Source organism: Caloenas nicobarica, chromosome 5 (genome assembly GCF_036013445.1).
Source record: "Caloenas nicobarica isolate bCalNic1 chromosome 5, bCalNic1.hap1, whole genome shotgun sequence".
Taxonomy (NCBI): domain Eukaryota; kingdom Metazoa; phylum Chordata; class Aves; order Columbiformes; family Columbidae; genus Caloenas; species Caloenas nicobarica.
Genome location: NC_088249.1, coordinates 42,145,527 through 42,172,636, shown reverse-complemented (window position 1 = coordinate 42,172,636; position 27,110 = coordinate 42,145,527). Strand labels below are relative to the sequence as shown.

The 27,110-nt window shown below is 42.5% G+C and overlaps 1 protein-coding gene across 3 annotated transcripts in view; it reads left to right on the top strand.

The window, feature by feature from the left end:
* Window positions 1–27,110, top strand: part of LRP4 (LDL receptor related protein 4) — an 83,987-nt gene that overhangs the window by 13,429 nt on the left and 43,448 nt on the right. For all 3 annotated transcript variants that reach the window (XM_065636336.1, XM_065636335.1, XM_065636337.1), the window contains exon 2: window positions 26,563–26,709. In XM_065636336.1, the coding sequence (XP_065492408.1) occupies window positions 26,563–26,709 (147 nt within the window). The remainder of the gene's footprint in view (window positions 1–26,562; window positions 26,710–27,110) is intronic.

The window sequence follows — 27,110 nt, the reverse complement described above, 5'->3', positions numbered from 1 at the left end:
TCACAATTAAATAGATGCATTTGTTGTGTTTGGGGTCTGACACTGAGAGAGTGAAAATTCTTCTCAGATGTAATGCTCTTCTAAGACAATCTGTTTGCTGTTTTTGTCCTACATAGTGCATGTTCCTGTTATCTGCCAACATGTTCAATAAATGGTTAGCATTAGTCTAAGGAGGGGTATCATGTCTGAACCCAGCTTGCAAAGATCTCCTCTGCCTCTGTGACTTTTCCACCCTTTCCCCTATCCTGACAGTAGCAGCTCTTAGGATGGATCACAAATGGATATTTAGCCATGTAATCACAAAGGTCAAGAAATTTGAGAACACAAGCATAACTTGGACTTGTTTGGGAATCAAAGTGTTAAACCCTGGATTCCTGACTTGGGATAGTTTAGTTGTGGCCAACTTTAAATAGTAATTATTGAATGTTCCTTTTTGCTGCTTTGTAGCAGCAAGCTAAATTGCTGGGTAGAATTCTGTGAATATGTATGTAATTGGCTTCAGTGGCCATATTTACCCAATAGCTTAAGTGTTTTTCCCCATAACCTTTGGAGATCATCTGTACAGAACTTAACTTGCGAGTGTCCCCTATGCAAGCTGTGACATAAAGGTTCCCTATGATTGTTGGGCCAGCTGTGCTAATGGCTAGTTGTTTTGGTTTTTTTCCCCTAAGAATAGTTGACCACTCGATTTTGGAGCGTACAGAATTTTTTCTTGGAAGGGTAAAGAACTGAACCATGGTGACTGGTTTCTTAAGAGCTGTTTTTGTCTGCATACTGAAGTCAGTGGCTTCTTCCCAGATTAGAATGTTGCATTTTTAAACATTTACTGTACTCAAGTGCAGAATGATCTAATTCGCCGTGTTTATTCCTTTTCATAAGAATTTTCAGCTCAGTACCATGAGTATCCTACTTCTAAATGTACAAACACTTGGTAAACAGACTGTAAGAAGAAAATAACTCTTGAGCCACTGTAGTAAATATGTCTGTAAAGCCTAAAACAGGAAATGACCCCAACTTCTTCTGTCAGTTTGGCTCTGAGGCTGTGGTTCTGCAAGCAGTGAAGCAAATGAAGGAATTAAACTGGGCTGAGTGAGGAGGAGTTGGAAGATCCTTCAAATGTGCATCTTTTTGCCGCTTACTGTCCACTGGACCTCTTCCCCTCTCTGTTTTTTACGAGGCTGCGCGAAGCTGTGCCAGCTCATGGGGGTCATGGGACTGGGAGTAGGGGAAGGAGAGATGGGAACTCTGTGCTCACGCTACTGATAGATATGAAACCGCAGCCTTAAAGTTTCTTTCTCATTTTGGGCAAGTATCAGTGTGTTTCTGGAGGACCTGAGAGTTGTGTTATCACTTAAGCATGGTCAAATCAAGGCTGCTTCCTGTCCTTTGCTTATCGTGCACAGAAGAGGGTTTGTTTTGGGAGGATATCTGGCAAAGAAATCAAGAAAGTATGTTATAGCATGAAAGGCAGATGATATCTCCCTCATAGAAAACACTCATCCTCTTCTGATGATTTGGTACCTAAATCATCTTGTATGTATTTCAGTTTGCCAAGTGTTTGTGCAGTTGTAAGGAGGGACATGGCAACAACTTCCAGAATGCTGTTGCTGTTCATAATTCCACATTATTCGATAGTGTACAATAAAAAATGGAGGGAGGGGAATGAACCTCTAGGCACACTCATCAGAATCTGGAATTAATGGACCACATTCGATCTTGGAATAAAGGACCAGGAAGTGGGAAAGCTGACTGAGCTCAGCCTGTGAGATGTAGGCTATCATGGTGCATGGCTTAGTGGTGTATTGTGTCTTCAGTAGATCTGATCTTGACTCATCGAGGCGTATTGGCTGTGAGGGTCCGAATGAACCAGATGTTCTTACTTAGAAAATGATCTGTAGGAATAAATGTTATGTTCTTACAGTGTCTGAGAATGGCAGTGTATGGTACCAGAAATATTTAGCAAATTTAGTCAAGATACAAACTGCACACTAAGGCCTTTTTTTCCCACCACAGAATTTCCCCCCCCCCCCCCGACTGGAAGAAGTCATTTTACTGCACAACCATTAAAATGGATTACTACGTAACTCTTCCGCTTAGGAGTGGAAAGAGGGGGGAAAAAAGTCTCTGTCCGATTGAAAATAACTCCCAGGAACTTCTTAGGGTAGATTGTAATTACTGGAGATAAAAATTCTGCTACAAATAGAAGTAACTAGATGAGTAGCCCTGTGTTCTGGTGTATCTTTACTGATATCTAGTCATTTTAGGTAGCATTTATAGCACTGGTGGGCTTGGGTTGTTCTTTGGTCAGAGGAAGTACTCTGTAATTGGCTGAATAACATCACTTCTTGCAATACCCACAAATTGCCTCAAAAGCTTGATTCAACTTGATTTGTCTATTGCACCCCACTCCCCAAAGTACAGTGGAGTAACAGAAGGAAAATGGCTCTTGGTTTGTCACAGTAAATACATCCGCAAGACTGAACAGAAGACACCACACTGTCCTGTCATGGTTTTTGGCCCTGAGATCATGATTCCAGCAAAAGGCAGTGTGCCCGCATGTAGGGTGAACTTTTCCTCTGTAGGCCTGAGTTTAAAAGGCTTTTAAAAAGTGTCAAATTCTTCTTCCAGGGCTGAGGGACATGTCAGCTGAAATGATTTGTGGGCTTTGTGAGGAATTTCTGTCTTTTATTTAGATAGGCACTTCAGATCCTGGAACTTGGTCCAGGAAGTAGTATCAGAAGAAGTTCATAATAATATTGTTAATACAGGCTCTTCTCATGAGAAAAATCCGCAGGCGTCTTTAACCTGCCTTTGTATGGAAGCAGTGGTTATTTCAATATGCGTGCATATCTTCTCACCTAAAAAACTGGTCCCAGAGAAGAAAAGTTTCATGAAAATGGGCAGCACAATAAAGGGAAGGCACAACAGAAGTGATTTGGCTGTGGGTAGAGATTCCTTGTGAGTTTGCATTTTGTTAGACATGAAAGAACCCCCTCCCTCTATTTGGCAACAGATGCACCAAAATTGACTATTAGAGATGAATCCATCTGAAGCTGGCTTTGTTAGTTCTGCTTCTCGTGTTGCTATTGAGATTAATCAGGTGTGCAAGTTATAGTTGTGCTGGACATAAACCGATTTCCAGGTTCTCAAGTAGTGGCAGTGGTCCAAGCAGTTAGTTCACCCAACTCAGAAGATATTTAGTCCTCTCTCGTTAGGAGGCAGAAGTCTTCAATGGGCTTTAATTGGGTCGCACTTTAGGACTGATCAAAAGCTTTGGCTGGTTTAGGATGTGGCTGCTTGGCTGCAGCAATATTTCAATCGAGGAGCATGTTAAATTTGTGTTGTGAGCTAACTAGGTGCTGGCTGATTCCCAGATATAAATGAGAGGTTTAGGGTGTGGTGCTTTATTTAATTATTGATTTACTTCATTGATGTTTGTTTTGTTTTAACTCGTGAAATTTTTCAGTTGGATTTTATCTGTTAAGATTCTGATATTGTGTTCATCCCCAGCTTAAGGGTCCATGGAGTTTGTGCTCTCTTATGTAGTAACAAATTTTAACTAGGATATCTGAAATAATTACTGCTCCCAGTGATTCGCCTGGTGCGTCTGAATGGCTGAATATGAGGTAAAATATTGCTGAATGTCAAAGTTTACAGCCTGGCAACTTCCATTTATTTTAGCATGCTGGATTATAAACTGGTGCTTTAGGAGCTGTGCACAAGTGTCCTGAGGTAATATCTTGCCAGATAAGATCCGCTGGATTGCTGGGTCTGGTCTGATTGAACTGGAAGGAGGCTGCAGGCATGACACTTTTCTCTCTGGAAGCTCAAATCTCTTGATCTTCAGGCCATGTTACAAGGCCTGTGTGCCTCGGCCTTAGCCTGGCCAGCTGAGGGGTTTTGCTCAGGGCAGGGAAAGGAAGGAAAGGTTTCGTATGTAAGCCTCCTCAGCATCTTGGAGCACAAGAGAGACATTTTATAATGCATGTTGAACCAGTTCTGATGGTCTTTTCTAATTAGTTACATCAGAAAGGCCAAGGATCTTTACTACTTTTACTTTTTTTTTTTTCTTTCTTTTTCTTTCTTCTCCCCTCCTCCCCCTTTTGTCTTGCTTTCGGTTCACCCATCTGCATCTGGTCTTGCCCAGGCAGCTGCTGCTCTATTTGTATGTTCCCTGGGGGAAGCTCTGGTGCTCCTTTAAGATCTCCTGTTGCTTTGGGAATTCACCTTTTAGACATGGTGCTTCATTAGCCTCTCTCATGTATTTAGTACTGTGAGAAAAGATTTCCCCTCCCAAAAAGCAGAAGAACGAGTTTCCAGCAGCATCTGCTTGAGAGAAGAGTGTCTCTATGTAAATAGAGAGCAGGTTTAAAAGCCTCCTGCTATTGGCAAAGGAGTGGCTTGGTAGTTTTTGAAGGAATATTGTTCGACAGAGTTGACACTAGGAGGCTGTTTGGAGGTGAGGGCTGAAGAACTCCCCTCTGCTCTGGTTGAGTGCCGGTGGGCGGCCGCGCTGCCCCTGTGCACCGCTGCCTCTCCTCCCCTGCCTGGGTCTCCGCACAGTCGCTCCTTTTTGTTGCTGCTCATTAGAGAAAAAGAGCCATTGGGGATTTTTTGACCGTAGGGTTCTGCGTTTCCTCATTTGCCATCCGTCTCCCCTGCCGGGTGTTGTGGGAGAGTCGTCCCCTCTGCAGGCGATGGTGGGAACGGCCCCGGCCTCACTTATCACCAGTGACAAATCAATGGCAGCCTTCAGAAAGCTGGCCCCCAGGATCCCCGCTCGGCCCAGCTCCGGAGCAGTGGGAGGCTTCCCTGGCAGATAAAGGACTTCTTGCAGCCCTGACTTGTTGCCTTAAATCTAACTGAAGAAACCTTTTCATTCTCTTCAGCAGCGGCCCCTTCCCCTCTCGATTTGTCTTGGGGAAGGTGGAGGCTGGTGGAAGGGGGGCACTTGGGGAGGCGGGGGAAACCAGAGTGGGGGATCATTGGGGTTTGTGAGGGTTTTTCTGTTTCCCTTTCACAATAGTCTGGCTAGTGCATGCAGAGCGGGGCTCACAAAGCCTCCCCGAAGCGCCCAGAGTCCCGCAGGGCTCCTCACAGTGCAAGTTTGCTGTGCGTATTCCTCCCAACAATACAGCTGGGCCCAGCAGCAGGCTCCAGCTTTGGGCAAATATTTCTACAGCTTTTCGTTTAATCACTTGAGGGGAGGAGGGTGAGATGGGTTTGGGAGGTAGGAGAGGGGAAGAAAATTTGTATATGTGAGGGAGGGTAAGTAAACCAGAGATGGGTGGAGGGATTTGGCTTTTGCAGTCCAGGCTTCTAAAGGGAGCCTTTGTCAGCATTCAGCATCCATGCTGAAGCTAGAGAGGGTTTGGGGTGCATCAGTGTTGGATCTGAGGGAGGAGGGAGATTTAGGCAGACAACGCATAATCATTTGGGCTCAGCCACTCTTCTTTTTTTGTTTTTCTTTTAGTAGGAGACATTAGCTGAAAGCCCCTTCTGGGTGGTTGCATCCAAAGCATTGGTGTAGGCTGAAAGTGTGGCCTTTTCTTGTGCTAAGTATGTTGAGCTTATTTCTGCTTAACTGTTCCCTGTGTTTTTATGCTTGACTTCATTTTCCCTCTACTACCTGTGAACTGTCTCTCAGTTTCTAGTTTATTTGATCTGAGTCCCAGCTCCAGATGTGGAAGAAATCAGAGAAGTGATGTCTCTTTAGCGCAAACTATTGCAACTTGACTGTCTGATAGGTTTTAGCCTTGGGAGTTCCTTGAGTCCATTACCATAGTCCTGGGATAGTCAAGTAAGCTCATATCTATGGGCTGATTCTGTCCCCCATTTCTAAAGCTGCGTTGGAGATATTTGAACACCACGAAACTGCTTGATTGTGTCAAGAAGAGACCATATGAGCCCACTTCTCCCTGGCGCTATGGGGAAGAAGTAACCAGGCCACCTCCTTTAAACATTACTTTCCATCTCTTCAGGGCTGGCAGCAAGCTTGGCATGCTCACACTTTAGGGCTAAATTCTTACATTGGCTAAGCCATGTTGCATGTATTGTTTGCTGTGTATTAAAGATTAAAATATCATATTAGAACTGATGGCTCTTGTCGTAGTAGCAATGATGCCAGAAGCATCATCCTGGTTCCAGATGCATCATGTCAGAAATTGAATTTGGGCAGGAGAGGCTTACCCACGTTAATATTTTCTCAGAGCAGGGAGTACTCTTGCTCTAAGGCGGGTGTGTTGAACTCATTTTCACCCGGGGCCACATCAGCCTCGTGGTTGCCTTCAAAGGGCCGAATGTAATGTTAGGACTGTATAAATGTAGGAGTTTGACACCCCTGCTCTAAGGCCTGAGACTTTAAGCGGAGTGAAACTAGGGGCTGCACATACGGAGGCTGGACTTCGGAACTCTTTGTCCAAGACTGGCTCATCTTCCACTTCCAGTCAGTTAAATCCCAGCAAAATTTCCAAGTTGAATCCAATCTCCAGGCGACTGGCAGAATTCAGTAAGTAAAGGCTTATTCTGTGTCAGTGTGTGGGAGATTGTGCAGAGAAGGCAAGACTGCTAGGCTATAGTAAAGCTCACAGTAAAGTTCTTAGCAGGGATATAGCCAATGCTTTTAAATAAGGAACATCCTTGCCTCTCATTTGTCGATTAGGGTAGAATAAGAGTCCTTTGTAAGAAAAAATTTCTGATATGCCAAATAAGAATGTATGTAACTATGGACATTTTTAAGCATCCTTATCCTCACTGGCATCTGGTAACTGCCCCTTCTTTCTGTATTGTTCATGATATAAAATGCATAGAAGCATTCTATCCTTAGAGCATCACAACTACCACCAAGCAAGCTTTGTAGGGAGAGAGAACAACTTTATTATGGTTAGACCATCTAATATGGCTGAAAAAACAGGTGAACTTTTGGGAGCAGTATCTCCTGAGAACTAAAATAGAAGCTTAAGTCCTTAAATTAAGTGCAAGTTGAGAACAGTTGCTTTGAGCTCAGCTCAACTGTGTTAATTAGAAATTGGAGAGAAGGTTTCTGATACCTCTGGAGCAGAAAAGGATGATGAGCGAGAAAGGAGTGGTGCCATAGGGGCAAGCCTACCCCAGTCCCAACCTGATTTTCTCTTTCTTGTCAGTTGATTAAGGTTTGACCAATTTCTAACTTTCCAGGATGAAATTTGAGGGAGAGAGAAGAGTTTCTGCTTAAAACTGCCTGTGAAACTTCAGTTAAAATGATTCATTGAGTTTGGAGGATAGAGAGAAAATGCCTTTTTTTTGTCCCCCATGTTTAAAATCTTGCCATAGTACAGAAAAGCTTGAGAATGTTTGTTGAGCCTCTCATGCTCCAGAAATACAAAAAAGCAGAAGGGGTGTAAAGATTCTTTAGTTTCTCTGAAATTCACCCTTGCATGCTGGAATTGTAAGTATTTGAAAACTGGTACTTGTATGTGCTGTGTAGGAGTTAAAAAGACTGTCAGCAAAAAGCCTCTTTGACTCTCTCTGCGATGGACATTGACTGTCCAGGGGCAGGCTTGGCTTAAACACCAGCTCTGCTTCAAGCATTCCCCCGAGCCGCAGAGGAACTGTGGTCCAGATGATGCCTTCTGAGCCTGCTGGGCCGAGTGCTGCTTCGCTGGCCTACAGGCAGGGAGGAGGAGGAGAAGGCAGCTACAATAGCCTGTTTCTGTGTGATATGATGCAGCATTGAAGATCATGTTGCAGTGCAAGAAATAATACGGAGTCCGCTATGGAGCTGGGTCTGTCATCCCACAAGGCCATATAGCAACTGCACAAAACCAGTGCAGCTGTGTGATGCCAAATACTGAGCAAGGTGACCTGTTTGCCTCTTCAGATTCTTCCAGATAATTTTGAAGAGTTGACTTTTTGTTAGCAGTTTTCCATCTGGATCACTTAGCTGTTCTTTTGCGATCAACTTACACCTGGTTTAAACTCAGATATTTGTGCTCGGTGGGAATAGAGAGAAAGGTGACTGTGTTTGCACCTGGTTTGGGTCAAGTTTTAATTTCTGGATGCTTCTCACGGGAGCGAAATAAAAAAAAAAGTTTAGGCGCAAAGAGTAGCAGAAGAGAATTGGATTACAAAGTAGGGAAGCTTGTTAAGAGACAGAAAAAGGATGAGGGAATGTGGGCAGGTGCATGGAGAGTTTTGGGTAGCACGTGTGAGATGGGAGACTCTGCCTTGTGCTCTCTTTTCCTACATCTAGCCTGTCCTCTTCCTCTCAGAAGTGGAACTTCTCTTTAGTGGCTCACCCACAGAGCAGCTTGTGTCATTCAGGTTCTTTTCTTAGGAAAAAAGGGACTTGCAAGTTTGAGAGGCCTGAGGCTGACCTGTTTGGCACAGTGTTTTACTTCTGTACCACCTGTGTTGCTCCCCTTCTGTTGTGTTTTACGAGCATCCAACGCTTCTGCAAACCATTCCTCGGCTCTTCAGGTTGGACATGTAAGAACTGAGGTTTCTGGCTTGGGACTCTGGCTGCCTGAGATCTATAAAACGGAGCTGATGAAACCATTCACAGCAGTAAGATGTGAAGACAAATGAATCTCTTTATGGACTGCTTGACTGTGGTGGTGATGAATACCGCATAATGATTTTACATTCAGTTCCGGACTTTGTGCTGCAAGTAATATGGGGATTGTGTGCAAAAGGGGCCTGTTAAAAGCTGTGCAGGTGAACTTAATTCTGGGTTTTCATTAAAGCTTTTTTAAACTTGCTTATAGTAGATTTTAAATGTCCTGTATAATCAATAGCAGATGGGTTTATTTTCTTGTCAAGCATGCTGTATAAGATACTGTCTTTTTCAGACTGTTGCTCAGTTCTGCATACTAGGAAGCAACCCTTTTAAATTCACACCTATAAAAGTAAATTTACTAAAATCTTCCAGGTTCTGTACCACTAGACCTGGTCCCTTGTTGCCCTCTGATGGAGAGCGAGCTGGTGTTGGGGAGTCACGGTGTCTCTCTTAGTGTGCTCTTTACTGCTGCCTCTGTGGTTAACCTGTTCCTCATGGACCATTTAGTGGTGCCTAATTTTTTACAGTGACACATTTTCCGTTCTGTGGGGAATATATATGTGTGTATGTGTGTGTGTATATATATATATATATATATGTGTGTGTGTATATATATATAAAATAAAATATTATTTTTTCCTTGGAGTTGTCCCATAGCATCGCCCTCCTATTTCTGTTCCTTCAGGAAGAGGAGATCCAAGTCTCACCTAACTGCGCTTGCAGCCTCTTTCAGCCTCTTTTGACCCATTCCCTGGTGAATGAGAGAGTCGAGTAAAGGCCACAGGTCTGCACATGGAAAACACAGGGAACATGAGTTGAGATCCATGTTAATTTCTCCCCGGAAACTGCCTCTCTGTAATTACAGTTCCAACATCCTCCAGAAGAAAAGAGCCCTGTCCCCCCTGCAGCCCCCCTGGCAGATTTGCTGCTCCTTGCAGCAGGGAGACCAGGCGTGGAGCGGGGCAGGTCAGCTGGGGCCTGAGAAATCTCCCCTTCTGTGTCTTCATTGCAGGAGGGGGTGGGGGCTCTTCCTCTCCCCAACCCCCTTCTTTCCCCTTCCTCCAAATCTCTCCAGTAAATACAATTTTATTTTATTATATTCCTGCTGATCTGCTGTTGTTTTTCATACAAAAAAGGTGGAAGGCACAAGAAGGAACGAAAGAGTCTGGCGACAGGAAGAGATGAATTGCTGAAGAATGACACTGGCAGGGACTATTGTTCATTTTAGCGCTGGAGCAGGAGCAGAGAGAAACGTTCACACGCCATTCTTGGGCATCCTGCTGGGCAGGCTAGGAAAGGGGCATTCCAGCTGGTCATGAGATTTGGCTGGGCAGATTGAATTGGGTTGAATAGACTGTTCGCCGTTTTCTATTATTATTATTTTTTTCTTATAAAGAAACCCACTGATTAATTGCAATGGAACCCGATTAAAGGGAGAGTCCAAAACCCACATAGACATTACAGACATAAAGCTGTCAGCCTACCAGCATGTGATAACTGGGCTTTAACCCTTTACAAGGCTTATGGGGAAAGGGGATGCTCATCGGAGTCAGCATTGCCCAGTCTGTGTTTACATGTTTGTGTGAGAGAGGACTTATGTCATTTGGAGAAGGAGTTGTGTGCACAGCAGGTGACCTGTAAACAGACTGTATCTTGTGAAAGACAAGTGCCTGAAGAATGAAAATAAGGTTTAGGGGTATTTTGTTCCTGGAGAAGTTGTATGGGGATTTGCTCAAACATTGCTGGCTGTATTTTGATAGTTTTGCAGATTTTAGTGGCCCTTGTCCATATCTGTCTCTCCTTCTGTGCTGAATATGACAATAAGGAGAAAAATCTATGAAGAGACCTATAAAGTTCCGCAGACCCCTTGGGAATTATTGCAAATGGACTTGGTAAAAACATGAATACTCCTGTGGTGGATATAACATAAAAAACTAGGTAAGCATTTAAAGAAGCTGAACTTGGGGACTGATGTGGAGATTGAAAGTGGATGGACAACTTGGACATATGTTATCTCAGCAGTGATAGGATAGAATTTCAAGATGCTTAGAAACCCATTTCTATTAGTGAAAACTCTCGGTTTTATTATATAATGGTTTCATTTCAGATGCTGGAAAAAAAGTCCATGTTGTGATATTTCTGGTTTCCTTTAACCCATTTTTTTCCTCAGCTGATTTAGTTCTGGCCATGGTTGAATGCTCTTTGCTCATTCTCTTGCTTCTTTAATATCATATGTAGCTTGATTCTTCTGCTGAGAAGCACAGATGATTTATTCAAACAGACTCTTCAAGCTTTGAAAGGGGTCTCTGTGCTGCAGTGTGGGGAGGTGGGGGGAGCAAACACTCTTGCCCCCCAGCAATGTTCAGCTTCAAGTGTGACACAGTAAAGGATGGCACGTAAAATCACTAATGAGTGTGCTCTCCAGTCATTTTATCCTGTTCTATAGCACCAAGTGCATGTGTGCACCCACTGCCTCAGAAATGTTTCCGTAGAGGGCTGGAAAGAGCGGAGATGTAGTTGGAGCAAACAGAGGACTTTTGTGAGCCCTGTGGACATGACAGAGGGGTGGCTTTTTGCTATCTAAATCTCCTCGTTCCTTCCAGTTCATCTCTCCAAGTGAGAAGGAATTGTGGAGGCAGTAGGAACTTTCTGGGATGGAAGTTGCTGATCTTGGTTTTTTTTGTCCTGCATCTCCGGTCACTACCATCAGAACCTCCCAATGCAGGTTGTGCCCTCACTGGCTTGACCTCACAGGAAGCAACTGTCAAATGGGAGAGTCTTCGTGCTCAGCTCCTTCCTCTTGGGAAAGGAAAAAAAACCAAACCAAAAACTGGAGTATCTTTAAACTATCTATGCATGGACATTTGTATTAGATTGAGTATTTGAGTATTCAAGGCAAGAAGGGCATTGTGCTAGGTCGCTACAATTCATCAGTAAAATGGAGAACAGCAGGAACAGACAGTCTTGTACTGTTTTCACTGCATTCTTGTCATGAAAAAGAGATCCTGCTGCAAGAGCTGCTCCTGCAGACGGCGGTGTCCCACTGCCTCTTGAGAACGTGGGATCTGTCGAGATCCCAGCTGGGGAGACTGGAAATATCCATCTACTCATAGCTGGCCAAGGATGAGAGTCAAATTTCATGGTAACTCAGCATGGACATAGCCAAGGAGTCGGGAATAACAGAGCTTCCTCAGATTCTTACTCTGTATTTTGAACGTGTAGAGAGGAGGGTAGATGAGAACCACTGTAGTTGCAAAAAAACCCTACGAGCAAGTGAGACCTGAAAAGTCTGCTGTTCATGCAGCTGAGTGGGCTGGTTGGACAGGAGAGTCACTTCTGCACAAAAATCTTCTCACTTGTTGCTCACTTTCCATGTCCTGCTTCTTGTTTTTGTTTCTTCTGTTTGTTTGTGGCTTCCCCTCCTTCCTCTCCGCCACCTACGAGTCCTGCTGTAGCCCTTTCCTGCAGCTCTGTTAACGTTTAACAAATTTCCCTCCAGTTCCCATGTTTCTTTTGGCTGTAGCTCAAGACAAACTCCCCAGATCCAAAACTAATATAGGGCTCTGAGCAACAGTAGCATTTAAATGTTGGCTTTGTGCCATCAGGCGGGCAGCCTCTTCACTGAGAAGAAATCTAATTCCAGTGTTTATTAGATCAACAGTGGCCTCAGGGCTGGACTTCCTTTAATGTTGGCCTTTTAATAATTGTAAAGCTAATACAGGAACTTGGGACCCCCAGGAAGGTCTCAGGAGCCTGGCTCTGACCTTTTTTTTTTTTTTGAGAATTGGTACTTGGATCTGACTTAATTTGGGTCGAGGAGCAGAGGGGAGCAGACTGGTGAAGTGGAGCAGGAGGCGTTTTGACTTCCCAAGCAGCATGTGTAAATCCTTCCACGTTTGAGCAATAGTGACTTTGATTTCCTGCAGGTTTGTTTGAACGAGCTCCCTGGGGTAAGGACCAAGGTAGTGCAGGGAAACTTGTGTCCTGGATAAGAAGTGGACTGGGACCTGGTAGGATCTGTGTTAATTTCTCAGTTTGGCCACAAATTCTTTAGGAAGTCACTTAGGGCTCAGCTTTCCAAGCATGAAGACTGCCAGCGATGGGAGGTATGCGTACTTTGTGGTACCACGAGTCACGTCTAAATCTATTTGGCCGGATGTGTAATGATAATTAAATGTCTAATTTTCTACTGATTTTTAAATTACTTAGGCACCCACATACTCACAGATCTGTGCTGTTGGACTTCCATTTTCTGCTTCTGATTGAAGATAATACTTCCTAGCTTTTAAGAGGTGCTGAAATTATTTATTAGTAGAAAAAGACACTCTGACGCTGTGGTAATGAAGGTCACACACATACCTACAAAGATGGGGTTCCGTAATTAAGCCATTTTGCTTTTTGTGCATCTTACTGCCCCTGCCTCAGTGCTGTTGCTATCATTTAATTGAAGGCAGAGGTAAAACCCAATGTGAAAAATATGAAATTGGCTGTAAGGGATCTTCTGGCGCTTTTCAGTTTTGCATGTATTTTTTTCTGGGGTGGGAGTGTGAATGAATTGTGGAGTTTGTGGGTTTGTAGAGGCAGCACCTGAGACTCCCAGCTGAAGCAGAGAAGAGTTTTGTGTCTACTTTCTAGGTGTTGCAAAGGAGTCTAAAGTCCAGGCCCTGTGTGGGGTGTAGGTCAGGGCTTCGTGAACTGCCTAGAAAGCAAACAAATGCGGATGGGCTGAATAGGGCAGCCCTGCAGGAACCCAAGATTGCTGTTCTTGTTTTTCCTGTTGGCAATTCTGTTGGAAAGAACTTATCTCATCTGAGCCCATAAAACATATTTGTGTTAAGCTTATGTTTTTGAGTTGCACGTGTGTGTGTATGTATATATATGTGTGTGTGTATATATATTTAAAAAATGTTACTGGTAAAGGTTTCTTTTTTACTTTTAAGTTAATCCAGTTCTCTGGTAGGCACCACAGTTGCTGTGATGTCTCTGTGGTTGTGTGGTACCTCTCTCCTTTCCAGGCCCAACCCTGTTCTGCCAGCTCAGTCTGGCCAGTTAATAATTGCCCCTTTGCTGCTTCTCCTATGAGGGCAACATAATATCATGTGTGGGGCTGTTTTTTAGAAAACAACACACAGAACAGCTCTCTCTGTCCCAAGATAGCTCCATTTATCTTGTGGTTTGTGCTTTTGAAGTCTTTCTGCCTGTGGGATTGCAAAAATGAGCTTCTGCCTCCTTATTGCCACAAAACCACACTGTGCATCCCATCCCTTCCCTGGAGAACTGCTCTGCTGAGCAGAGCTGTTGTGGTTGGCTTCCCAGGCTCTTGTGTGGCAGAGAGCTGGAAAGCTAGAAAGCTCAGATGCTCCACTGCTAACATGATGGCCTCATTACAGAAGACCAAAATAAACTCCTTAAAATGACCCTGTAAGAGAACAGTCTCTGTCTTGTCTAGGAACCTGGCCTTTTCTATGTTGTGCCATAATGATGGGAAGAATCTGACTGCAGCTCACAAAAGCCAAAATGGGCCTTTTTTTGAGGCAGAACTCATCTCCTTTCGCTATGTGTCTGGACACCTGCAGTACAGCTAGAACATCGGATTCCCTGAAAAGGAGGACTTTACAATGTTTGCATTTTTATCTCCTGAAAAGAAGTATATGACTGTCCGTGTTGATGTGTTCTAGGACTGATCAAGACAGAGGAACTTGGCTTTTGTTTTAAATAGGTTAAATGAACAAAAGAATGTTCTAAGTTCTAGTTTTGAAGAAAAGTTTGTCATATGTTCTGAAGGGCAGAATGTCTTCTCAGCTAGTCCAGCACCTGGAGCATCCAAAAGATGAGAGCCTGGCTGATGATTTCCTGTGGGCCAAACTTAGCATATTTCAGAGAGCCAGTGCAGGATGAAATCTTGAAGGTCAAGTCCAAAATGGCTTCTGAATATGTTGTGAACAAGGTTATGGGTGCTTTGGAAATCCAGAGAGCAGTGGACAAGCACTTATGCAGTAATTAATGAAGATCGTAAGTGGTGTGCAAGAGGACGCTAAAGGTCAAGAAGCTTCTAAATCTAAAGAGAAAGGAACCGATTTCTTAGCTCTGTGGTAAGGAGACGGCTGAGTTGGATCCATTGTGTTCTGAATTTTCGTAAGTACTTTTTCCAGGTTTTAAGCCTTCAACCCAGATTAAAAAATACCACTTTTCGTTTTTCTTGGTTCCCTGGAGCCTCTGACCACTACTTCTCAAGCAAAGATGGCAGTAGTGCTTCCTCTTCTTAGGCGTCCTCTTTTGACCACTCAATTTTCCCAGCCCTATTTCCCCCCACCCTGAGACAGCTTAGCATCTTGTGAAGCTGCAATTCAACAGGTGCAGTTTACAGACAGTAGATAAACTGAAATTAATGTAAATTTATTTTTCCTTAATGCTGTGGCCTGTAAGTGGTTCTTCAGTAGGATCTGCCGGAGGTCATTACTGTTCAAGAGTGTCCGCAGACAGGAGGGTGTATAGCTATCCTCTGTCAGCCTGGAAACTGAGTGGGGCTTTGTTAGCTTGTTCTTTAGCTTGAGTCAGGTTGAGTTAGTCCATGCACAGTGAGATGACAACTATATCTTTCTCAGCTGATAAGCAAGGGATTCAGTGAAACCCCAAAGACACTCACAGCTTGGAAGAGGCCGTGACAGGATGGGAGCAGAAACAGAATGAAATTTGGAAAAGTACTTGAAGTTTTTTTGCATTAAAAGTTAATACTTGGGTTACTTAAACTAAGGCAAGTGAAGTAGAAAAGGGACGAACGCATGGATGCAAATTAAACCTTTGTGTTCTCATATCGCTATTATGAGTGACAGATGCCAAGCTATTTTTCATTAGGTGGTGTAGTCTGCTTGCATTCATGTCCATTCAGTGAAGGGGGGATTGCAAAGTTTCAGAATTTCTGAAATAGCTCCAAGTTCTGCTTCTTCCAGGGCGTTTCCCAGAAGTGATGGAGCTTATCCTTGCTGCGACTGTAGTAAACCTTGGGTGTTCCTGTAGCTGAGGTAATGTGGGGCTCACTGTACGATGATTGGTTCAAGTATTTACTCTGCTGCTTTTGATGACTTTTGCACGTGGATTGCAGCTCTGTGCTTTTGTGATCTACTGCCACCAAAACCCAAGTTAGCTAGTTTGAAGCTGACCTGAGTACATTGACTGTGCACTTTAGGGACAGAAGTGATTCAGACACACATTTCACAAAACACTGTAGCAACTGAGAGCAGGGATCTGTTCTGAGGGACTTGGTGAGAGCTTGCTTTGCCCAAATTCTTTCTTCTGAAGGCTCTAAGTAGCAGCATTTAATTGAAGTGGTGCTTTGCCTTTAGGGGAGTAGGTGCACTTTGGTTGTCTGAAACTTAAAAACCATGGGTATGGATCTCATAGTTGCCCCAAATTTATACATCAACTGCTATCATAGAAATATCCTCCAGGATGCATATGATTCAAAGCTGTTTAGGGTTTTCCTTTTGCATCGTTCCTTTTATTCTCCAACAAGTATCAATAGGGTTCTTATGTGCCTCTTTCATTTTGTTTCCTCATTTTAATTTATTTGCAGAAGAGAAGGATGAGAGAAAACCCTCTAAGCAATGGAAAAGTTAAAGGAAAACTTATGGAAGTTAAAATACCAATGTTTTCTGTCCTGTAACTGGGGAAACAAACTGCAGCATTTCCCTAGTCCTGATCAATGTCTGTAGCCTATCTCCGTGAACTTTGATACAGTAAAAGGATTTCTGACTGCTCAGTGAGCTTCGTTCTCAAGAACTGTCATGATAGTGAAACTCTTTGGTGACTGAAGTAGGTGAAATACATCAGAAGTACCTTTTTCCTATGGATTATCTCTTTAAAATATCAGGTTGCTTCTTTAGCTGGCACTTAGCAATTGTCTAGTATTGTGAAAGTCTCCTGGTAATGTTTCTGCTGTTGTGCCATTATTTTCTAAATTTTAGTGTCTACTGTACTGTGTGATTCATCATAAATGAGCAGCAAATTGTTCACAACCCTTACGGGACAGGAAAGGGTAGAGGTTGTTAGTATGTGGTTTTAAAAAAAAAATACAGTGGAAGAAATGGAAAGTTATGTGTCTCATGTTGCTGAGGTGACTAATTCTTGCAAAGCATGATGTAGGCTTAAGGGTAGTATTTTAAAATGTCTAGTGTGTGTGTATTCTGAAAGGGTTTAAGTCACGTAGTTCTGCCTGCCAGGCCCTGGTGGTCCAGCTAAACATTCCCGCACTGTTTTAGAGCAGATGATGGTATTTCTGAACGATGTTATGCAGCAGTAACTTTTTATTATTCTGTCCATTTCTGAGGGGTATTTAATTTCTCTTTAATGTGCCTGAGTGGAATGGTCCTGCATGACAAGTAATTTAGTGCTGTGGCTGAGCACTTTATATCTGTCCTGTGGAGATTCTTCATTGTAGTTCTCTATTGACATGCAGTTGCACAGGAGCTTGCAGCTACGTAAGGAGATGCCGCTCCAGGCTAAAATCAGCGAAGTGTGTTTCTCGATGGCATCCTTCAGGTATCGCTCTACATTTCATAATACAAACTGCTTGCTGCGTAAGAGAGAAAATCTACAGATAATGAAATGCCGAGGCCAAAGGGATACTTTTAACAGTAACAGGAAGGAAGTTTCACAAGGTGGGAAGCACAGTGCTCTTGCTTCTTGGAATCCAAGTTTATATGTAGGAGAGATGAACTAGTCCACAGAGAAAATGCAAATGTGATACATGGGTTGAAAGGATTTAGGAGGCTGAATCTCTTCCACTAAGGAAGGGCCTTGGAGGTGAGAAGCAGAATGTCAGAGATGGAATACTGCAGCTCATGACTTTCTGTGGCCCTTGTTCTACCAAGAATCTGTGAAGGTGAAAACAGATGTTCCCACCATCTAATGGTTTTGAACACACTTGTGGAGAGAATGGGAGAACCATCATACTGAATTGCGATCTTTTGAAAGGCTCACAGCCCTTTCTAAAAGGTGTCTATTTGTATTGGCATTGTACATGACACCTGAAGCAGGCTGATACAGTGCTTGGTTTCATGGATGGCAGCAGTGATTGGCAGGCATGCGGAGCAACAGAGCGAAACCTGCATTTTTGACTCATCTGACAGCTGTAAATGTTTGAGGGAACCTTTAGTTAGGGAAAGTGGGACATTTGCCATTTAGTGGCAAGCAAACGTGCAAAAAGCGGCACGGTACGGTCACATTTCAGCCAAAAGATTTGGAAACAAATTGAAGATGTTTTACCAGGTTTTTTCAGAGTACTTATTTTGTTACCAGGAAAGAGCCGCATAGGAATATGAAGAGAAGGCTGAGGGGTGAAGTCACTCAGATATGACTTTCTCCTGTCTGGCTTTGCCTGACAGAATTCCTCAGTCTTTTGGAAATAGTTGTTGTCTACCTGATACTTCTTGCCTACCTTTGGGCAGGGACTTCGGACTGAGATGTTGATGTGTTTAATGTGCTTTGGTGGTTGAAAGGTTCCTGTTTTTATGCTGGGACTTAATGGGTTGTCCACCATGAGCTATTTCCATAGGCAACTGAGGGCTGCTCAGGAAACAGGATAATAAAAATCCTATTTAGAAAAAAAAAAAAAGGCACAGAGTTGATGGTCGTTGCCTTTTGTCAGATTTCAAGAACTAAATAGTCAGCAGGGGAAAAAAAATGCCATGTTGGTTCAGTCCTCAAACAGAAGCTCTTTGAAGTCTTGAGGGAGCAGTGTGCCGTAACACACCTTTGATAAATATTTTGTTGCTGTGGTTAGAATATGTTGTTTAGTTTCCCTGTTTCAGACTCAGTGTGGAGCTCAATCTTACACCCCAGTTCTGCACAGGGAGAAAGTCGCTTCCTCCATGATGTGCCACTTATGCATATTTAGCCTAACGTAGTTTTTGGCTGCCATATTGTGTCATAACATAAACCAATGGCTACCTTGTTTTTTATTATTCTCCAGGCATTGCTGCATCCCAGATTTTTCTTTTCATTTGAGTATCTGTTTCAAATTATTTTCCACCAGATGCACTAGCTTTTAAATTTTTTTTAAAGGTTGAATCTTAATTTCCTGCCCATAGTTTTAATCTTCTGAGGTCCCTTCTATATTACTTATTTTTCCTCTGTTGTATTTGTAGAATATTTCCTATTTTGCTGTCATTTGCAGACACCTTTAACATGTTACTTATTCTCTATTCCAGATCATTAATGAAGTTATTTAATGGGACTGGATCTAATGCTGATCCCTGTGATACCTGTTAGCTGTCTCTACTCCCTGCAGTTTGACTTGCTGCCATTTTTCATTATCTTTTGTTTATGGTCCTTCAGCTGATTTTTTTTTTTTTTTTTTTTTTTTTTTTTTTTTTTTTTTTTTTTTTTTTTAAATCTGTGTGTGCTGGTAGCCAAGCCAATTTGAATTAGTTTTTGAGTACGATCTTGTGGCAATAATACTTCAGCTGCACATTCTATTCAAAGACTCTGGATACATAGAAACACACATTAAATATTAAACTGTACTACGCTGTGCTGACGTAGTAGCAGTATCCCCACTTCTAGAAGGGGAGAAGTAATTTTCTCAAATGCTGTAGAAGGTACGGATGGAGTTAGGACGAGTATCTAGAGACCTAGGTTATAGTAACGTTTTTATTGCAAGGTGCTCGTTTATGACTTGAAGGATTTGGGAGAAGGAACTGTAACAATTGCTTCTTGATCCTTGAGTCTTTTTATGTTCAAGTCAAATCCTTCTTCAGTATTTCTTTTTCAATACTCGTTTCCATAAATGCTTTCCCATTCCCTGGGTGCAGGGTGACGTTTTCAGTGGAGTTGGCAGTCTGTCCTTCTTGGGCCTCACAAACTCAAATGTGTTTTAAAGGCCTCATATCTCTTGACCCATGTGAAATTTCTGAAAATATGGCTTCTGTTCCTGTCTCACTCTGCCTCATGCATATACCCATTGCTCCAAACACTACCTCAGTTTGTGCTTTTGTGGTGTCCCTTATTTTCTTTAGGTCCCAATTAGCAGGTGCCCTGTGGAATTTCTCTTCCTTATGCTTCCTATTCCTTGTGGTCATATCAAGTGTAACGTGTTTTCAGGTCTTACCTGCATAGTTGTGCAGTTTAATATGAGTGCTGAAGGGCTGTTGTGCTTGATAGTGTGCCTCTCCATAGAACTTTGTTCAGCCACATGCTTAATTGAGAGCCAGCTGGTTGGGGAGTGAGGTATCCCTGCTTTTGCAGTTTGAGAGGGGAACCTCTAAGCCTGGAAAACTTTAATCCTTACTTGGGAACTGCCAAAGTAGACACGATACACAATTACAAAAAAGCTGTAACATCTTCAACCTGTCTTCCCTGGTTAATATTTTTTTTTTTTTTTTTAAGTTACTAGTATTTTTTAAAACTTACCGCTATCATGTTCTTCCTCAAACAAAACTGAAACGGTTCTGTTTAAAGCTTTGAAAACTTTTGTGTTGCTTTTCCTAGTGAGGTTAATTTTACTATAGGCAGGCATCAAATGCTTGGAGAGCATGTGGGTACCCAGTCAGAACTGCTTCAGGTACTTCCATAATGGGAGTAAAAAACGGAAAAACTCTGTTGGCTTTTATCAGTGTGTGGTGCCCTTTCCAATATCAGACTGTTGTGCTGCAATGTTGCTTTTGCTGTGTCTGCTAGCAGAGCTTGGGGCTTAAACAATGGCCAGCAAATCCCTCTTCTAAAGCTGGATTAACTGTACTTTCCTTCAGCGGGAACTCCTGTTTGGGTAAGAGAGAAGAATCCAAAATTTTCATTTTCCCTCAAGATAGGCAAGCAAAGAAAGCTGAGCTGCTTTGCTATGGAAAGAAACACTTAGGGAAGTGCTGCATGAAGAAGGAAAATGTATAAACTGAACTATGTTCAAGGCTGTTGGAAACATCCAAGGTGTGCCCTCATCAAGGTGTGTGGGTGATGGGAATGCAAAAGTGAGTCTGATCTGGAAGTGCAGGAAGAGAGAAAATGGTACCTGACCCAGGCCTTCTAACAACAGGTGTGCAAGGTGTTAAAGAGGCTGTTAAAGGCTGTGCTACAGAATTCGCCAATTTTAACCCCAAATAAACAATCAGATGCTCATAGGTTCTTAAAATTCAGAATACAAAATGAAGTGCATCTGTTGAAGCCAGTGCAAAACATTCTGCTGCTTAGTCCAAATTTGTTCAAAAATGCTTCTGGTGATGCCCTTCCACACTTTGTCTGGGGGAAAAAAAAAATTCCAGCCTTATGCCCATCACTAGTAGGACTTTCTTTCTCTAATTTGCCTTTTAATTCCATTATTCGTATTCCAATTCTTCTACACAGTCCTGGATTTTTTCCTCTCTGTCAATGTAACTGTCACATAGATGTACTGTATTTTCACACCTCTTCAATATTGACTTACACCTTCTGTCCTCTGCCAGGGATTTTTATATGGTAGAATTAAAATTATAAAGGCTAGTACTGTCGTGCTTTTCATTGTGTCTCTTGTAGTAATGATGTTGCAGAAAGATCTCTGCCTTCCACTGAAGGTCTTCTGTAGGCCATGAAATGCAGGGTGAGGTGCCTGTCCATGGAGGGGAAGGAACCCAGATCCATGTGTTAACTGAGTTCTGGACCAAAGGAGTGATTGTTCTTTCCAGAGGCTTCTGATTCTCGACTGAACGGTCTGCAACTGTAAATCATGCCAAATATTTTAATTGCTTTGGATTTTCTAAACCTGATGGTGTTATTTTCCTTGCTGTATAGAAGAATTAAATGGATACTTAGCTATGCTGCCCTGTCTTACAGGTACATGCAGAACTGCAGGATGGCACAAGCAAACTGATTGCTGTGAATTTAATACTACTACTTAAAAAAAAAAAAAGTAAGAATTTATGCGTTAGGATGAAAGGGAAAAGATGCAACTAATGGGGTGACGTGAAGTGGAAGAGTCTCTGATGTAGTCAGTTCTTGGTACCTGGAAAGAAAGAAAATGTGGAAAGGCAGCATGGTGTTGACCACAGATGCTGGGATCTTTGGCAGTTGTTCATTCAGTATTTTTGATCAACATCCATTTGAGGAAACTTCCTCAATATTACGGGACTGTGAGAAAATCCTGCTATGGCTAGAATGCTGCCAGGGCCTGACAGAGCTAATGGACCCTGAAGAGCAGGAGCATGTCCATCTCAACATAAGACAAATTTTTTTTACAGTAAGAACAATCATTCACTGGAACTACCTCCCCAGGAACATGATAGAGTCCTCATCGCTGGAGGTTTTCAAGACATGATTGGACAGGTTGCTAGATAATCTCATCTAGGCTCCCTTCCCCACAAAAGGTTGGGCCAGACGGTCTTTCGAGGTCCCTTCCAACCTGGGCTGTTACACGTTTCCACGTTGAAGCAACAGCCTGTGCAAGGTTGAATTGCTACAGAATAGTGGTAAGGGCTGCCATCTGTCATTAATTTTACCGAAAGTAGAATTAGCATCTCTGCTTTTGGAAAAAAAGCCTGCCATCAGGACTTCAAAGAAACAGTGTTTTCACTCTCCCCTAGAAATCTGCTGTCCCTAAGAAAACAAAGGCTAGAGAGTTCAGTTTGGTAATTATTCTGTCTACTTAAGCTTCCTTTTTAAAGTCCGTATTTCTGTGAATCTGTGGCACTGTGGCAAGTACAGGGCTGTTATGGAATAGCTCTGAGGGCTGCAAGTGAATCAGCAAATGAAGCTTTGTATATTAGGTTTTTCTTTATGGGCTATATTATTTGGCCTAATGAGGAGTTGGAGGGGGAGGGAAGCAGAGTAGCAACTTATTGTTTAAGCAAGCCTGCCTACCCCCCCCAAAAAAGGATGTGCAGAAATAACAGGATTATTATTGTCTTTTGCTTTTCAGCCAGAAATGACGTAACTGTTTTGCCAACTTTAGACATAAAATTATAAAGATCGTAGCTATCTTTTTCAGGGTGAGAGAGCGGGAGAAAAAACCCCACCCTCCCCGAGGAGACATTTCATTTCTCAGATAAACATGAAAATGAGGAGGGTATTCGGAAGGAATCTGAACAAACTGAGCATACTGTGCTAAATTTAAGGTGATGGCAGATGTTCAGTATGAGGCCTGTGTTTAGACTGGCTTCCTGTTTTTAAAATCTGGAGGCTGTTTGTATAATACTTTGCTGTGAAAACTGTTTGGTTACTGAATCCTGCTGCTATCACATCTGGAAGGAGCCAAACTACAGACAGTGAAGATGATTTTTTTGGTTGCTTGTAGACATGGACAAGTGAGAGAGTAGAAAATTTGAGTGGTGCTCACGGGAGTTATTGAGAGAAGGCAGGGAAGTTGAATGATGTCAGCTCAGCACCTGGCAATGCCTCTGGCTAGCTTTTGTGTATTGTTTTGTATATATTGCTTTGTTAAAACATTTTGGTTTTTTGCCCCCTGCTTATTTAAGTGAGATGATTTTTGAAAATAGAGGGTTGGTAAAATGTCCAAGCCTGCAGTGTGATGAAAAGTTTTAGGAAAATGTTCATCATGTGTAAGCCCAGAGGTAGACCTCCTTGTTCCTGCTCCGAAAGAATAGGCAGGAGTGTAAGTAGATACATCTGCTTTGATTGTTGGTCCAGTTGCCTGAACGGCAAATGCTGACTTCCGTCCTGTTCCTGGACCCCAACTAGCTGGGATTGAAACGTGACACTGGAGGTTTGTGTTCCACTCTAATGCGCGCTTGGTCAGTCTTCCATCTCACGCTCCCTGTGTCTAACGAGGGCTCGACATTAAAGAGTAAGTCTTCCATTGAGCTTCTCGCACCAAATGCACGGCTTCCGCTTGTCCGTGAGGGAGCCAGAGAACACATGCTTCTCATCTTTATCCTTCCTGGCCCTCTACTATTACAGATACAGTTACGGGCTAATGTCACTGGAACTCTGAGCACTGGGAAGTAGTCATGGGACACCAAGGGTGAAATACTATCTGCATTGAAATAATGGAGAAAATGCCTGCTGTCTGCAAGGGGTCCCAGGTTTCATTCAACTTTTTTTTTTTTTTAATTGTTTTAATTGGATAGAGACTATTCATCCAGGATTGCTTCTTCTGATACTGTTTATAGGGTGGAATTAGCTCTGAACAATGTGCTTTACTTGTCCAAGTGTAAGACTAGGGTAAATAATGGTTTATAAAATGCATTGTTATAATGACTAAAAGGTTATTAACCCCTGAATGTCACAAATCTTAAAGCATTAGAGTCACAAAGGTCGTAATTTGGGCTAGTTAAGCAAAGTATGCTTACATAATAGTAGTACAGATACAGGCTAGCACATATGAGGGAGTTTTGGTATCTGGGTCTATAACATGTCCTTCAGCTTCCAACAGTTTCTATAGCATGGTGAAAACATAAGCCGGAGATGGTTGAACATAGGTTTAATGAGGTGAGAAGAAGAGATTTAATATGTGTGTGTATATATATATAACCTGATATTAGTAGCAACTTTTGAAGATAACTGTGTGTTTGACAGTGCAGCAGATTAAGTTGCAGTTTGCAGATTGGGACAGCTGCACTAATTCTTTCTCTGCTCTTGCAGAGCTGTACCTCCATGCCAATACTGCGGAGTTAAAATAACTTGCTTTTGCTTCTTTTCCCAACTCTCTTATGTGTACTTTTCTGGAAACAAATTATTGATTATATTCCCTTAGTTTAAGAATTGGTTGCCTTGATGTTTGGTACTTTCCTGTTGCTGAAGCTACCCTAAGACATGGTTGGGGTCTGAGCAAGGCAGAACCAGTCACTAGTAGTCTCATATTTGGTCTTTTTCTAGGGTAAAGAGGGTGATGGCCCCCTTGGTGTACTCCAACAAAAAGGGATATTGGAGCTAAAAGTAGTTGGGATAAGTGCCTTGGGGTACTGTTGAGGAAAGTGGGAGAAAAACTGCTTTGGAAAAAGTCTTTTAAACAGCAGCTGCCTTGGGTACAATATACAGCTAGTTCTGCCTTTCTGAATGGGGGTTTGCAACCACAGAAGCTGATTTGTCCTGAATTTCCTGTGCTGCCAGTGTGAAGGAGTCTGTCTGATTTTGGGGGAGGTTTGTGGTTCTTCTGGTTTTCTTCATGTTTGTTTCTAATAGATACATTGCAGAGATGAGGCAGTGCTTTTCCTTAGAGATGTTGGTTGCTTTTTTTGCCTTCTCACTCTACATCATCCACTTGCTGTCTTTTGGAGTCAGCCTTTGCCCTGGCCACACCTGGTAAGTCCTTTGAGGATCTGACCACTCTGTTCCCTTTCACTTGACTTCTTTCGGTTCCTTATTCACCTTATTCTTCCTGCCTCTGTCCCTTGTTATGCCAGATATTTGTCGCATTCTCTGACGTCTACATTAGTGCCTTGAGGTGTACTTTTTCTACTAGACCTTTTAAAGGTAACTTGTAGTGGAGATGAGGGAAAGAATAAAAGGCTCATTGCAGCCGTGGCAGTCTGTGCAGGGAATATGACAACCAGTTCGGTTGTCCCAGTTCAGCAGCTTGTGGATGTGCTTGGGAAATAGTTTGTAGCAAGGCCTCGCAATTTGCAGGGTAGCAATGGGAGCCGGCAGCAGAGACTGGCAAAAACTTTTGTCAGCCAGTTTTGTTGCAGAAGAAACCTATCATGAAGTTGTTCCACAAGGAAGAAATGCATCCCCTCTAAACCTAAATCTCAGCTTAACTTGCACAAGTGGGTATCTTCACTGGTGGGAATTCTGCTGATGAGAGAGCTTGCAGAACAATTGCATAAAATTTTGCAGAAACTGCTTTTCTCAATTAGAATGGAGAATAATGACATTATGAGTCTTTTTTCTTTTTTTTTTCTTAGGATTTTGTGGTTAGGTTCCTACAGATCATGGGTCGTCACAGATATACTGGGTGTAACAGATGAGATCAGAAAGTCTGCAAATAGTTCAGGTTATTTATAACTACCACTTGGGGCAAGTATCTCTCTGTACTTTTCTTATGATCTATTGTTTAATCTGAGAGCTTTAGATTTGTTTGAATTGCAGAAAGAAGGAGCCATGCGAAAAGAATCCAGTCACAGACTAGCCTGAAGGGTTGTTGCTTGATAGAATAATAATTTGTTTAACAGTGATATTGATTATATAGATTGTCTAGATAATGTCAGACAGAAGTTCAGGCATGACCTTTTTCCATTGTGAGAGGTGGGCTGTAGCCTGTTCTCTCTCAAGGCAGAGACGTATTAAGAGACTGTGTGGGATATCCTCATAAATAGTTGCATATGCACAGGGGTGAGAGTCAGAGTTGTGCAGAGTTTTTGTTCTATAGCTAGGAGAGGGGAGAAAAGGTTGGGGGCTCTTTAAGCTAACTTTAAGGCTTGAAAAAAATGTTCTTATCGGATTATATATTGACATTTAGACTGCATTTTCTTTTGGTCAGTTTGTAGAGTTGAAAATCATCTTTTCTTGTTTTCATGAATGTCAGTTATGCACAGGGTACTGTGACAGTTTAATCTCTACAGATAAATAAGAAGGATTTTTTAAAATTTTCTTTCACTGGAGCCTGAGATGTCTAAAGCAGGGACATGTAAAAGGTTTGCATCTAGAAAGTTCAGGGTCTGGAAAAGACCCCTGATAACTATCTGAAGTAGGACCTTTGCTATTCCGTCCGGTCTGGTGTCAGAATTCAGTGGAGCAGCAGCACAGTGCTCTAGGAGAAGACTGAGTTTGTGAAATAAAGAGTGTCTTGTGATACCTGGGATTTCTTGAATTCAATTGTGACAACTGCCGAGTTATTTTTCCACTGATTCCCAAACCTCTTCTTGCCAGGTGGCTGTTTGCTCTTGCCTTTGAATAGCCCCATTCCAGGCAACTGTGCATAGTACTTGATTTCTTATTTCAGTGATGCAAGGAGGGTGAATGTTTTCCTTTGCAGTAGAGTATTTTTTCATACATGCAGCGTGTACATGTAGAAAAACTGTGATGTCACTTTGTATTCAATGTAGTTACCCTAAAATAGACAGATCTCTTAAAAATATCTTTTTTCTTTGTTGTTTCCTTTATAGGTATTTCAAGTAGCACCGAATGCTCCTGTGGACGTAATCATTTTACATGTGCCGTCAGTGCTTTTGGTGAATGCACGTGCATCCCTGCTCAGTGGCAATGTGATGGAGACAATGACTGTGGGGACCACAGTGATGAAGATGGCTGCAGTAAGAATACCGTTCCTGACTGTGTGTGTGCAAACTGAATGCCTTAGCAGATGCTTCTCTGTTTTACAGGCACATCCCCGTTTTTGTATGACAAATGTTTAAGACTGTAGATGGCATACTTCTGACTGACCCCAGCACTTGGAGTCTAACAGAGCCCGTGTCCACTGACACAGAGCACAGTGAAAGCCCAACTCTGCCTGTTGCAGCTGTTTTAGGTGGCTTTTGGATGTGACTGTTTTGCAGGGAGAGGAGGGACAGGGAGAAGCACTTCTTTTTTTCCCGCCCTTGCAAAAGCGCTATCTGTGAACTAAATTGTATGGTTATGCTATAAATATTAATGGCAAATAAATAAGCAGTGTGAAGGAGTGAATTGAGTGTGTCTGCCCTTTTAAGTAACATTC